The sequence below is a fragment of the Heterodontus francisci genome, chromosome 16 (genome assembly GCF_036365525.1).
Source record: "Heterodontus francisci isolate sHetFra1 chromosome 16, sHetFra1.hap1, whole genome shotgun sequence".
Taxonomy (NCBI): domain Eukaryota; kingdom Metazoa; phylum Chordata; class Chondrichthyes; order Heterodontiformes; family Heterodontidae; genus Heterodontus; species Heterodontus francisci.
Window position 1 is genome coordinate 21,470,181 of NC_090386.1, and position 13,537 is coordinate 21,483,717.

Consider the following 13,537-nt stretch of genomic DNA (forward strand, 5'->3'; position numbering starts at 1 on the left):
CTGTACACTGACACTGAGAGGGACACACTGTACACTAACGGGGGGAGGGACACACTGTACACTAACAGGGGGACACACTGTACACTGACACTGAGAGGGACACGCTGTACACTAACGGGGAGGGACACACTGTACACTAACAGGGGGAGGGACACACCGTACACTAACGGGGGGACACACTGTACACTGACATTGGGAGGGACACACTGTACACTAACAGGGGGAGGGACACACCGTACACTAACGGGGGGACACACTGTACACTGACATTGGGAGGGACACACTGTACATTCACAGTTGGGACAACTATACACTAACAGCAGGGACACTGTATACTGACATTGGTAGGGACACACGATACACTGACATTGGGAGGGACACACTATACACTAACGGGGAGGGACACACTGTACACTAACGGGGAGGGACACACCGTACACTAACGGGGGGACACACTGTACACTAACAGGGGGACACACTGTACACTAAGAGGGGGAGGGACACACCGTACACTAACGGGGGGGACACACTATACACTGACATTGGGAGGGACACACTGTACACTAACGGGGAGGGACACACTGTACACTAACAGGGGGAGGGACACACTGTACACTAACGGGGAGGGACACACCGTACACTAACGGGGGGACACACTGTACACTAACAGGGGGACACACTGTACACTAAGAGGGGGAGGGACACACCGTACACTAACGGGGGGGACACACTATACACTGACATTGGGAGGGACACACTGTACACTAACAGGGGGAGGGACACGCTGTACACTAACGGGGAGGGACACACTGTACACTAACAGGGGGACACACTGACATTGGGAGGGACACACTGTACACTAACGGGGAGGGACACACTGTACACTAACAGGGGGACACACTGACATTGGGTGGGACACACTGTACACTAACAGGGGGAGGGACACACTGTACACTAACGGGGGAGGGGCACACTGTACACTAACGGGGGAGGGGCACTCTGTACACTGACAGTGGGGACACACTGTACACTAACAGGGGGAGGGGCACACTGTACACTAACGGGGAGGGACACACTGCACACTAACAGGGGGAGGGACACTCTGTACACTAACGGGGAGGGACACACTGTACACTAACAGGGGGACACACTGACATTGGGAGGGACACACTGTCCACTAACAGGGGGAGGGACACACTGTACACTAACGGGGGAGGGGCACACTGTACACTGACAGTGGGGACACACTGTACACTAACAGGGGGACACACTGACATTGGGAGGGACACACTGTCCACTAACAGGGGGAGGGACACACTGTACACTAACGGGGGAGGGGCACACTGTACACTGACAGTGGGGACACACTGTACACTAACAGGGGGAGGGGCACACTGTACACTAACGGGGGAGGGGCACACTGTACACTAACAGGGGGAGGCACACACTGTACACTAACAGGGGGAGGGGCACACTGTACACTAACAGTGGGGACACACTGTACACTAACGGGGGGAGGGGCACACTGTACACTAACGGGGGAGGGGCACACTGTACACTAATGGGGGAGGGGCACACTGTACACTAACAGGGGGAGGGACACACTGTACACTAACAGGGGGAGGGGCACACTGTACACTAATGGGGTAGCGGCACACTGTACACTAACAGGGGGAGGGACACACTGCACACTAACGGGGGAGGGGCACACTGTACACTAACAGGGGGAGGGACACACTGTACACTAACAGGGGGAGGGGCACACTGTGCACTAACAGGGGGAGGGGCACACTGTACACTAATGGGGTAGCGGCACACTGTACACTAACAGGGGGAGGGACACACCGTACACTAACGGGGGGACACACTGTACACTGACATTGGGAGGGACACACTGTACACTAACGGGGAGGGACACACTGTACACTAACAGGGGGAGGGACACACTGTACACTAACGGGGAGGGACACACTGTACACTAACAGGGGGAGGGACACACTGTACACTAACGGGGAGGGACACACTGTACACTAACAGGGGGAGGGACACACTGTACACTAACGGGGGGACACACTGTACACTAACATTGGGAGGGACACACTGTACACTAACGGGGAGGGACACACTGTACACTAACATTGGGAGGGACACACTGTACACTAACGGGGAGGGACACACTGTACACTAACAGGGGGAGGGACACACTGTACACTAACGGGGGGACACACTGTACACTAACGGGGAGGGACACACTGTACACTGACAGGGGGAGGGACACACTGTACACTAACGGGGAGGGACACACTGTACACTGACAGGGGGAGGGACACACTGTACACTAACGGGGAGGGACACACCGTACACTAACGGGGGGACACACTGTACACTAACAGGGGGACACACTGTACACTAACGGGGAGGGACACACTGTACACTGACAGGGGGAGGGACACACTGTACACTAACGGGGAGGGACACACTGTACACTGACAGGGGGAGGGACACACTGTACACTAACGGGGAGGGACACACCGTACACTAACGGGGGGACACACTGTACACTAACAGGGGGACACACTGTACACTAACAGGGGGAGGGACACACTGTACACTAACATTGGGAGGGACACACTGTACACTAACGGGGAGGGACACACTGTACACTAACAGGGGGAGGGACACACTGTACACTAACGGGGAGGGACACACTGTACACTGACAGGGGGGGGACACACTGTACACTAACGGGGAGGGACACACTGTACACTGACAGGGGGAGGGACACACTGTACACTAACGGGGAGGGACACACTGTACACTAACAGGGGGAGGGACACACCGTACACTAACGGGGGGACACACTGTACACTAACAGGGGGACACACTGTACACTAACGGGGAGGGACACACTGTACACTGACAGGGGGAGGGACACACTGTACACTAACGGGGAGGGACACACTGTACACTGACAGGGGGAGGGACACACTGTACACTAACGGGGAGGGACACACCGTACACTAACGGGGGGACACACTGTACACTAACAGGGGGACACACTGTACACTAACAGGGGGAGGGACACACCGTACACTAACGGGGGGACACACTATACACTGACATTGGGAGGGACACACTGTACACTAACAGGGGGAGGGACACACCGTACACTAACGGGGGGACACACTATACACTGACATTGGGAGGGACACACTGTACACTAACAGGGGGAGGGACACACTGTACACTAACGGGGGGACACACTATACACTGACATTGGGAGGGACACACTGTACACTAACAGGGAGGGACACACTGTACACTAACAGGGGGACACACTGACATTGGGAGGGACACACTGTACACTAACAGGGGGACACACTATACACTGACATTGGGAGGGACACACTGTACACTAACAGGGAGGGACACACTGTACACTAACAGGGGGACACACTGACATTGGGAGGGACACACTGTACACTAACAGGGGGAGGGACACACTGTACACTAACGGGGGAGGGGCACACTGTACATTAACAGGGGGAGGGGCACACTGTACACTAACAGGGGGAGGGACACACTGTACACTAACAGGGGAGGGGCACACTGTACACTGACAGTGGGGACACACTGTACACTAACAGGGGAGGGGCACACTGTACACTGACAGTGGGGACACACTGTACACTAACAGGGGGAGGGGCACACTGTACACTAACGGGGAGGGACACACTGTACACTAACAGGGGGACACACTGACATTGGGAGGGACACACTGTACACTAACAGGGGGAGGGACACACTGTACACTAACGGGGGAGGGGCACACTGTACACTAACGGGGGAGGGGCACACTGTACACTAACAGGGGGAGGGACACACTGTACACTAACGGGGGAGGGGCACTCTGTACACTGACAGTGGGGACACACTGTACACTAACAGGGGGAGGGGCATACTGTACACTAACGGGGAGGGACACACTGCACACTAACAGGGGGAGGGACACACTGTACACTAACGGGGAGGGACACACTGTATACTAACAGGGGGACACACTGACATTGGGAGGGACACACTGTCCACTAACAGGGGGAGGGACACACTGTGCACTAACAGGGGGAGGGGCACACTGTACACTAATGGGGTAGCGGCACACTGTACACTAACAGGGGGAGGGACACACCGTACACTAACGGGGGGACACACTGTACACTGACATTGGGAGGGACACACTGTACACTAACGGGGAGGGACACACTGTACACTAACAGGGGGAGGGACACACTGTACACTAACGGGGAGGGACACACTGTACACTAACAGGGGGAGGGACACACTGTACACTAACGGGGAGGGACACACTGTACACTAACAGGGGGAGGGACACACTGTACACTAACGGGGGGACACACTGTACACTAACATTGGGAGGGACACACTGTACACTAACGGGGAGGGACACACTGTACACTAACATTGGGAGGGACACACTGTACACTAACGGGGAGGGACACACTGTACACTAACAGGGGGAGGGACACACTGTACACTAACGGGGGGACACACTGTACACTAACGGGGAGGGACACACTGTACACTGACAGGGGGAGGGACACACTGTACACTAACGGGGAGGGACACACCGTACACTAACGGGGGGACACACTGTACACTAACAGGGGGACACACTGTACACTAACGGGGAGGGACACACTGTACACTGACAGGGGGAGGGACACACTGTACACTAACGGGGAGGGACACACTGTACACTGACAGGGGGAGGGACACACTGTACACTAACGGGGAGGGACACACCGTACACTAACGGGGGGACACACTGTACACTAACAGGGGGACACACTGTACACTAACAGGGGGAGGGACACACTGTACACTAACATTGGGAGGGACACACTGTACACTAACGGGGAGGGACACACTGTACACTAACAGGGGGAGGGACACACTGTACACTAACGGGGAGGGACACACTGTACACTGACAGGGGGGGGACACACTGTACACTAACGGGGAGGGACACACTGTACACTGACAGGGGGAGGGACACACTGTACACTAACGGGGAGGGACACACTGTACACTAACAGGGGGAGGGACACACCGTACACTAACGGGGGGACACACTGTACACTAACAGGGGGACACACTGTACACTAACGGGGAGGGACACACTGTACACTGACAGGGGGAGGGACACACTGTACACTAACGGGGAGGGACACACTGTACACTGACAGGGGGAGGGACACACTGTACACTAACGGGGAGGGACACACCGTACACTAACGGGGGGACACACTGTACACTAACAGGGGGACACACTGTACACTAACAGGGGGAGGGACACACCGTACACTAACGGGGGGACACACTATACACTGACATTGGGAGGGACACACTGTACACTAACAGGGGGAGGGACACACCGTACACTAACGGGGGGACACACTATACACTGACATTGGGAGGGACACACTGTACACTAACAGGGGGAGGGACACACTGTACACTAACGGGGGGACACACTATACACTGACATTGGGAGGGACACACTGTACACTAACAGGGAGGGACACACTGTACACTAACAGGGGGACACACTGACATTGGGAGGGACACACTGTACACTAACAGGGGGACACACTATACACTGACATTGGGAGGGACACACTGTACACTAACAGGGAGGGACACACTGTACACTAACAGGGGGACACACTGACATTGGGAGGGACACACTGTACACTAACAGGGGGAGGGACACACTGTACACTAACGGGGGAGGGGCACACTGTACATTAACAGGGGGAGGGGCACACTGTACACTAACAGGGGGAGGGACACACTGTACACTAACAGGGGAGGGGCACACTGTACACTGACAGTGGGGACACACTGTACACTAACAGGGGAGGGGCACACTGTACACTGACAGTGGGGACACACTGTACACTAACAGGGGGAGGGGCACACTGTACACTAACGGGGAGGGACACACTGTACACTAACAGGGGGACACACTGACATTGGGAGGGACACACTGTACACTAACAGGGGGAGGGACACACTGTACACTAACGGGGGAGGGGCACACTGTACACTAACGGGGGAGGGGCACACTGTACACTAACAGGGGGAGGGACACACTGTACACTAACGGGGGAGGGGCACTCTGTACACTGACAGTGGGGACACACTGTACACTAACAGGGGGAGGGGCATACTGTACACTAACGGGGAGGGACACACTGCACACTAACAGGGGGAGGGACACACTGTACACTAACGGGGAGGGACACACTGTATACTAACAGGGGGACACACTGACATTGGGAGGGACACACTGTCCACTAACAGGGGGAGGGACACACTGTACACTAACAGTGGGGACACACTGTACACTAACGGGGGAGGGGCACACTGTACACTAATGGGGGAGGGGCACACTGTACACTAACAGGGGGAGGGACACACTGTACACTAACAGGGGGAGGGGCACATTGTGCACTAACAGGGGGAGGGGCACACTGTACACTAATGGGGTAGCGGCACACTGTACACTAACAGGGGGAGGGACACACCGTACACTAACGGGGGGACACACTGTACACTGACATTGGGAGGGACACACTGTACATTCACAGTTGGGACAACTATACACTAACAGCAGGGACACTGTATACTGACATTGGTAGGGACACACGATACACTGACATTGGGAGGGACACACTATACACTAACGGGGAGGGACACACTGTACACTAACGGGGAGGGACACACTGTACACTAACAGGGAGGGACACACTGTACACTAACGGGGAGGGACACACTGTACACTAACAGGGAGGGACACACTGTACACTAACAGGGGGACACACTGACATTGGGAGGGACACACTGTACACTAACAGGGGGAGGGACACACTGTACACTAACGGGGGAGGGACACACTGTACACTAACAGGGGGAGGGACACACTGTACACTAACGGGGGAGGGGTACACTGTACACTGACAGTGGGGACACACTGTACACTAACAGGGGGAGGGGCACACTGTACACTAACGGGGGAGGGGCACACTGTACACTGACAGTGGGGACACACTGTACACTAACAGGGGGAGGGGCACACTGTACACTAACGGGGAGGGACACACTGTACACTAACAGGGGGACACACTGACATTGGGAGGGACACACTGTACACTAACAGGGGGAGGGACACACTGTACACTAACGGGGGAGGGGCACACTGTACACTGACAGTGGGGACACACTGTACACTAACAGGGGGAGGGGCACACTGTACACTAACGGGGGAGGGGCACACTGTACACTAACAGGGGGAGGGGCACACTGTACACTAACGGGGGAGGGGCACTCTGTACACTGACAGTGGGGACACACTGTACACTAACAGGGGGAGGGGCACACTGTACTCTAACGGGGAGGGACACACTGCACACTAACAGGGGGAGGGACACACTGTACACTAACGGGGAGGGACACACTGTACACTAACAGGGGGACACACTGACATTGGGAGGGACACACTGTCCACTAACAGGGGGAGGGACACACTGTACACTAACGGGGGAGGGGCACACTGTACACTGACAGTGGGGACACACTGTACACTAACAGGGGGAGGGGCACACTGTACACTAACGGGGGAGGGGCACACTGTACACTAACAGGGGGAGGGGCACACTGTACACTAACAGGGGGAGGCACACACTGTACACTAACAGGGGGAGGGGCACACTGTACACTAACAGTGGGGACACACTGTACACTAACGGGGGGAGGGGCACACTGTACACTAACGGGGGAGGGGCACACTGTACACTAACAGGGGGAGGGGCACACTGTACACTAACGGGGAGGGGCACATTGTGCACTGACAGTGGGGACACACTGTACACTAACAGGGGGAGGGGCACACTGTACACTGACAGTGGGGACACACTGTACACTAACAGGGGAGGGGCACACTGTACACTGACAGTGGGGACACACTGTACACTAACAGGGGGAGGGGCACACTGTACACTAACGGGGAGGGACACACTGCACACTAACAGGGGGAGGGACACACTGTACACTAACGGGGAGGGACACACTGTACACTAACAGGGGGACACACTGACATTGGGAGGGACACACTGTCCACTAACAGGGGGAGGGACACACTGTACACTAACGGGGGAGGGGCACACTGTACACTGACAGTGGGGACACACTGTACACTAACAGGGGGAGGGGCACACTGTACACTAACGGGGGAGGGGCACACTGTACACTAACAGGGGGAGGGGCACACTGTACACTAACAGGGGGAGGCACTCACTGTACACTAACAGGGGGAGGGGCACACTGTACACTAACAGTGGGGACACACTGTACACTAACGGGGGGAGGGGCACACTGTACACTAACGGGGAGGGGCACACTGTGCACTGACAGTGGGGACACACTGTACACTAACAGGGGGAGGGGCACACTGTACACTGACAGGGGGGACACACTGTACACTAACAGGGGAGGGGCACACTGTACACTGACAGTGGGGACACACTGTACACTAACAGGGGGAGGGGCACACTGTGCACTGACAGTGGGGACACACTGTACACTAACAGGGGGACACACTGACGGCTCTGCCTATGTTTCCCTAGAGATTGCTAAAGCTGAGGACCTATCGGTGCCGATGTACTGTGATCGGAGGGATACCCCTCTCCCTGATGTTCCTTATTTGCGGAACCTGAGTGCGGAACAGACAGCCCTGAAGGAAAAGGAGAAAGGGTCATGGAAGAACCTGACCAATGAAGAGAAGATTGCATGTAAGAGTAGCGGAGGCTTCTGGGTCACGAAGCTTTTCTTTATTTGAGTGGATATTGTGCTGGGGAAATGGAAGCCTTTGCTTTCCAGCTAGTCAGTGTTTGAATGGAATACTTGTCGCTCAGCCACAGGCTGACTTAGATGCAGACTGTAGCTCTCTCTACTCAACCCTGAGCTGAGAAGAGTGTCCCTCACTTGATCATTTTGTGATTTTACCCTCCCAGGAGCAGCTATGCTGTGATGTGTGACTGAAACTGCAGATTTCATCGGAATCAATATTAATTTCTGGGGCCTGTGTTGTCAGTGCACACTGGAAACTAGATTCAAACTCCCCAAGCTCATTCTCCCTTAGAGGGAGCAGATCAAGGGGATGTACGTCCCATCTGTCTGGACTGGATACAAAAACACATCCCAAAGCCGTTGTCTAATTCACTGCAGCGTCCAGTCGAAGGAGGTCAGGGATCACTGGCCGTTTGGCCTGGCCAAGATGTCACTGACGGCCCTGGTAAGGGAAAAGGGAGAAGCAGTTGACAGCAAACATCCAGTAACTGTGATCCTTTCCCAGCTCAGTCACTTTATATTTCAGTAACACCACGGATAGGCCTAAAGGGCAGGTGCATCTTTGCAGCTCAGAAAATCCATGATTCTAAGAAAGATTTCAAACAAAATTTCTCACCAAGTCTCATTTGTCATGGTAAGATGAGAAGGGAGAGGGCGGTTTTAATAATATTTACCACCTCCTTATGGAGAATTGATTTTGAAAAGCTGTTGATCTGCAGGTAGCCAGTAGCCTATCCTGTGTGAGCAATGATAGGATAGCAGCTACTCCTACTGGAGCCCAATGGAGGAATCACATTCACTGTGGGTGAGCTGCACGAGTGCACCAGAGGGGATGTAATGAGCTATCCCATTGATCCTGTGCTTGTGTTTTACTCTAGTGTATCGCATCGCATTCCAGCAGAGCTATGCAGACATGGGCAAATCAAACAACGAGTGGAAGACTGTGATAGGTGGAGTCTTCATCTTTGTCGGATTTACCGGCCTGATCGTGTGGTGGCAGAGGGTCTATGGTGAGCCCCTCCACTGTCTCTACCTTTCCTAATACTCTTTCAACTTGCTTTACACTAGTGATAGATTGCAGACGGGGAGATTTGTCAAGAGATTGGGAACATGTTGTACTCCCCAGTGTCATTGATTGGGCCCACAGTGACCCCTGACCTCATACAGATCTTTGCAGCTCAGAAAATTGGTGTTTCTAAAAAAGATTTCAAACAAAATCTGGGGGTTGGCAGTGGGACAGGTCCAGGCAAACACCAGGCCCTGCACACTGCTAACTGCTGACTGGAGGCCTCAAAACTGCCCAACAGCAGTTAGGGACCCTGTGGTTTGGGCTCAGCTGGGTCTTGGATTCAGATGCTCCATGGTTTCTGTTGGTGCCATCTCCTCAACTGGGGATTGTAGGGGCAGTGCCCAGGTTCACATTGGCTGATGTATCATTTCATCCAAGATGTGACTCTGTGGAGTCTCCTGATAGGCCCTCCAAAACTCAGCAGCCATATCACTGTAAGTGGAGTACACAGATGTAAATTGTATTTATAGCTCATCTCTCAGTTCAAACACACAAATTCCTTCCTCAAAAAAAGGCTCCAGTTGTTCATTTTCGCCTGCCTATCCAACATAGTGCTGCTAAACCATGTAAAGTTGTCATGCTTGGCTAAATGCTAGCATTCTTGCCTCTGAGTCAGAAGGTTGAGGGTTTAAGCTCTGATCCAGAGACTTGAGCACATAGTCCAGTACGGAGGGGGTACCGCAATGTCGGAGGTGCAGTCTTTCAGATGAGATGTTAAACTGAGGCCCTCTCTGCCGTCTCAGGTGGATGTAAAAGCTCCTATGACATTACTTAAAGACAAGGGGCGAAGTTATCCACAGTGACCTGAACAATATTTATTGCTCAACCAACATCACTAAAGCAGATGGTCTGGTCATTGCACTGCTGTTTGTGGCATTTTGCTGGAAGTGTGTACAAATTGGCTGCTGCATTTCCGACTTCACAGCGGGGACTACACTTCAAAAGTATTTGATTGGATGTAAAGCGTTTTGGGATGTCCAGAGGTTGTGAGCCAGAGAATCATCATCAATGGCTTCTCTTATAGAGTTATTTACAGCACAGGAAGAGGCCATTCGGCCTCCATTCTTCCTGCTCCCACACTGTTACCTCTGGTGTTCCCCAAGGATCTATCTTTGGCCCCCTCCTATTTCTCATCCACATGCTTCCCCTCACTGACATCATCTGAAAACACAAGGTCAGGTTCCACATGTTTGCTGACATCAGCCAGCTCTACCCCTGAACCCCTCCACTGTCTCTGATCTGTCAGACTGCTAGGCAGACATCCAGAACTGGATGAGTAGAAAGTCCCTTCAACTAAATATTGGGGAGACTGAAAGTACTGTCTTCGGTCCCAGGCACAAACTCTGCCCCCAAGCTTCATCACTCTCCCTGGTCATTGTCTGAGGTTGAACTGGACTGTTCATCAATTGGCATCTATTTGACCCTGAGCTTAGCTTCCAACCACATATCCTCTCCATCAGCAAGACCACCTCCTTCCAACTTAACATTGCTCAACTCTGCACCGTCTCAGCTCATCGATAGATTTTTGAATATTAAGGGTATTACAGGATCTGGGATTAGTGGGGGAAGGTGGAATTTTGGTAGATCAGCCACGATCCTATTGAATGGTGAGGACTGAATGACCTTCTCTTGATCTTACTTCTTATGTCCTTATCTGTTGCTGAAGCCCTCATCCGTGCCTTTGTTACCTTCAGATTCAACTATTCCAATGCTGCCCTGGCCCACCACCATCTCTCATGTTACATGTTCTACAGTTCGGTTGTACTGTGTATAGTGATGGGTTTGTTGTAGTTACATGAAGCGCCTGCATTCACACACCTGAAGTGCCTGTTAACATAGGTGAAATGACTGGAATATTTCCAGCTAATTACTGGTTGGGTTGTGTTATGGTCATTGTGGTGAGTTTATCGAAATGTGGCAGTGAGGTAAAACTGTAAGTCTTCTTCTTTCTTCTTTGGCCTCCTTATCTCGAGAGACAATGGATACGCGCCTGGAGGTGGTCAGTGATGTGTGGAGCAGCACCTGGAGTGGCTATAAAGGCCAATTCTAGAGTGACAGGCTCTTCCACAGGTGCTGCAGAAAAATTTGTTTGTCGGGGCTGTTACACAGTTGGCTCTCCCCTTGCGCTTCTGTCTTTTTTCCTGCCAACCGCTAAGTCTCTTCGACTCGCCACACTTTAGCCCCGCCTTTATGGCTGCCCGCCAGCTCTGGCGATCGATGGCAAATGACTCCCACGACTTGTGATCAATGTCACAGGACTTCATGTCGCGTTTGCCGACGTCTTTAAAGCGGAGACATGGACGGCCGGTGGGTCTGATACCAGTGACGAGCTCGCTGTACAATGTGTCCTTGGGGATCCTGCCATCTTCCATGCGGCTCACATGGCCAAGCCATCTCAAGCGCCGCTGACTCAGTAGTGTGTATAAACTGGGGATGTTGGCCGCCTCGAGGACTTCTGTGTTGGAGATGCGGTCCTGCCACCTGATGCCAAGTATTCTCCAGAGGCAGCGAAGATGGAATGAATTGAGACGTCGCTCTTGGCTGACATACGTTGTCCAGGCCTCGCTGCCATAGAGCAAGGTACTGAGGACACAGGCCTGATACACTCGGACTTTTGTGTTCCGTGTCAGTGCGCCATTTTCCCACACTCTCTTGTATGTACTCACTGTCTAAAGTGTACTTCTCTCTTTGGTAAAATTGTTACAATCTCACAATTCAGAGACCAGCCTTTTCTCTGTTGGAGTCTCTGTGACAAATCAAGGGCCTGATTTTTCACATTTCATTGTATATATTAATAGTTTCCTGCAGTGGGTTTGTGGCTGTGGTCACTGTTCTGACAGTGTGGCTAGAATCTGCCGATCTGTGGCTCACAGTTGAATAAGCAACGAGTTTGTCAGTTTCACGTCTTTGATGCTGTCAGTTGGATTTGAGGAAATTACATGCGGTCTCAGACTAGATATGGGAGTGAGAGGCTTAGCCACCTTCAGGGTTATAGCGGACTCAAACTGTCTGTCTAAGCTGCCAATTAATCTGTTGGTGATGAGAACAGTCTTAACAGCTAGTGTCTGAAAGTATGTTGGTGTTTGGCGATCAGTGAAAAAGGATTAGTATGGAATTGTTGACCCACCAGTTAATATGAACTCATTGCAGCGAGAAGTTCAGTCAATTGGTGGAGTTAGATTTGGTCAGAGCGTGTGATCTGGTCAGCTTGGCGAAAAGCTGAGCTTGTTGGAACAAAGGTTCAACCTGGAAATCAAAGGAAAGAGGAGCCTGGGAGCAAAATGGAGGCAGTTCTTCCAAAGTTGTGTTAGCTGACCTCAGACCGATTGAGCCGGGTTGGGGGGCGAGCGGGTTATGACCACCCCCTCCCCCCAATCTGGCTGGAAGAGCGACTGCTGCTTGTTGAGATCCCGAATGACAGATATAAACCAGAATCTTCTCCCAGCGGTGGGGAAGGTGCAAGACTTGATGTTCTCTAAAAAGCTTTTTCTTTCACACGTAGAACTAATATATTAACAAAATGATGACATCCCATTT

The 13,537-nt window shown here is 52.9% G+C and overlaps 1 protein-coding gene across 2 annotated transcripts in view; it reads left to right on the forward strand.

Annotated features, from left to right (window-relative positions):
* The window catches only part of LOC137378433 (cytochrome c oxidase subunit 4 isoform 1, mitochondrial-like), a 115,791-nt gene that overhangs the window by 85,346 nt on the left and 16,908 nt on the right, over positions 1-13,537 (forward strand). For both annotated transcript variants that reach the window (XM_068048764.1, XM_068048763.1), the window contains exons 3-4: positions 8,709-8,873; positions 9,810-9,941. In XM_068048764.1, the coding sequence (XP_067904865.1) occupies positions 8,709-8,873; positions 9,810-9,941 (297 nt within the window). The remainder of the gene's footprint in view (positions 1-8,708; positions 8,874-9,809; positions 9,942-13,537) is intronic.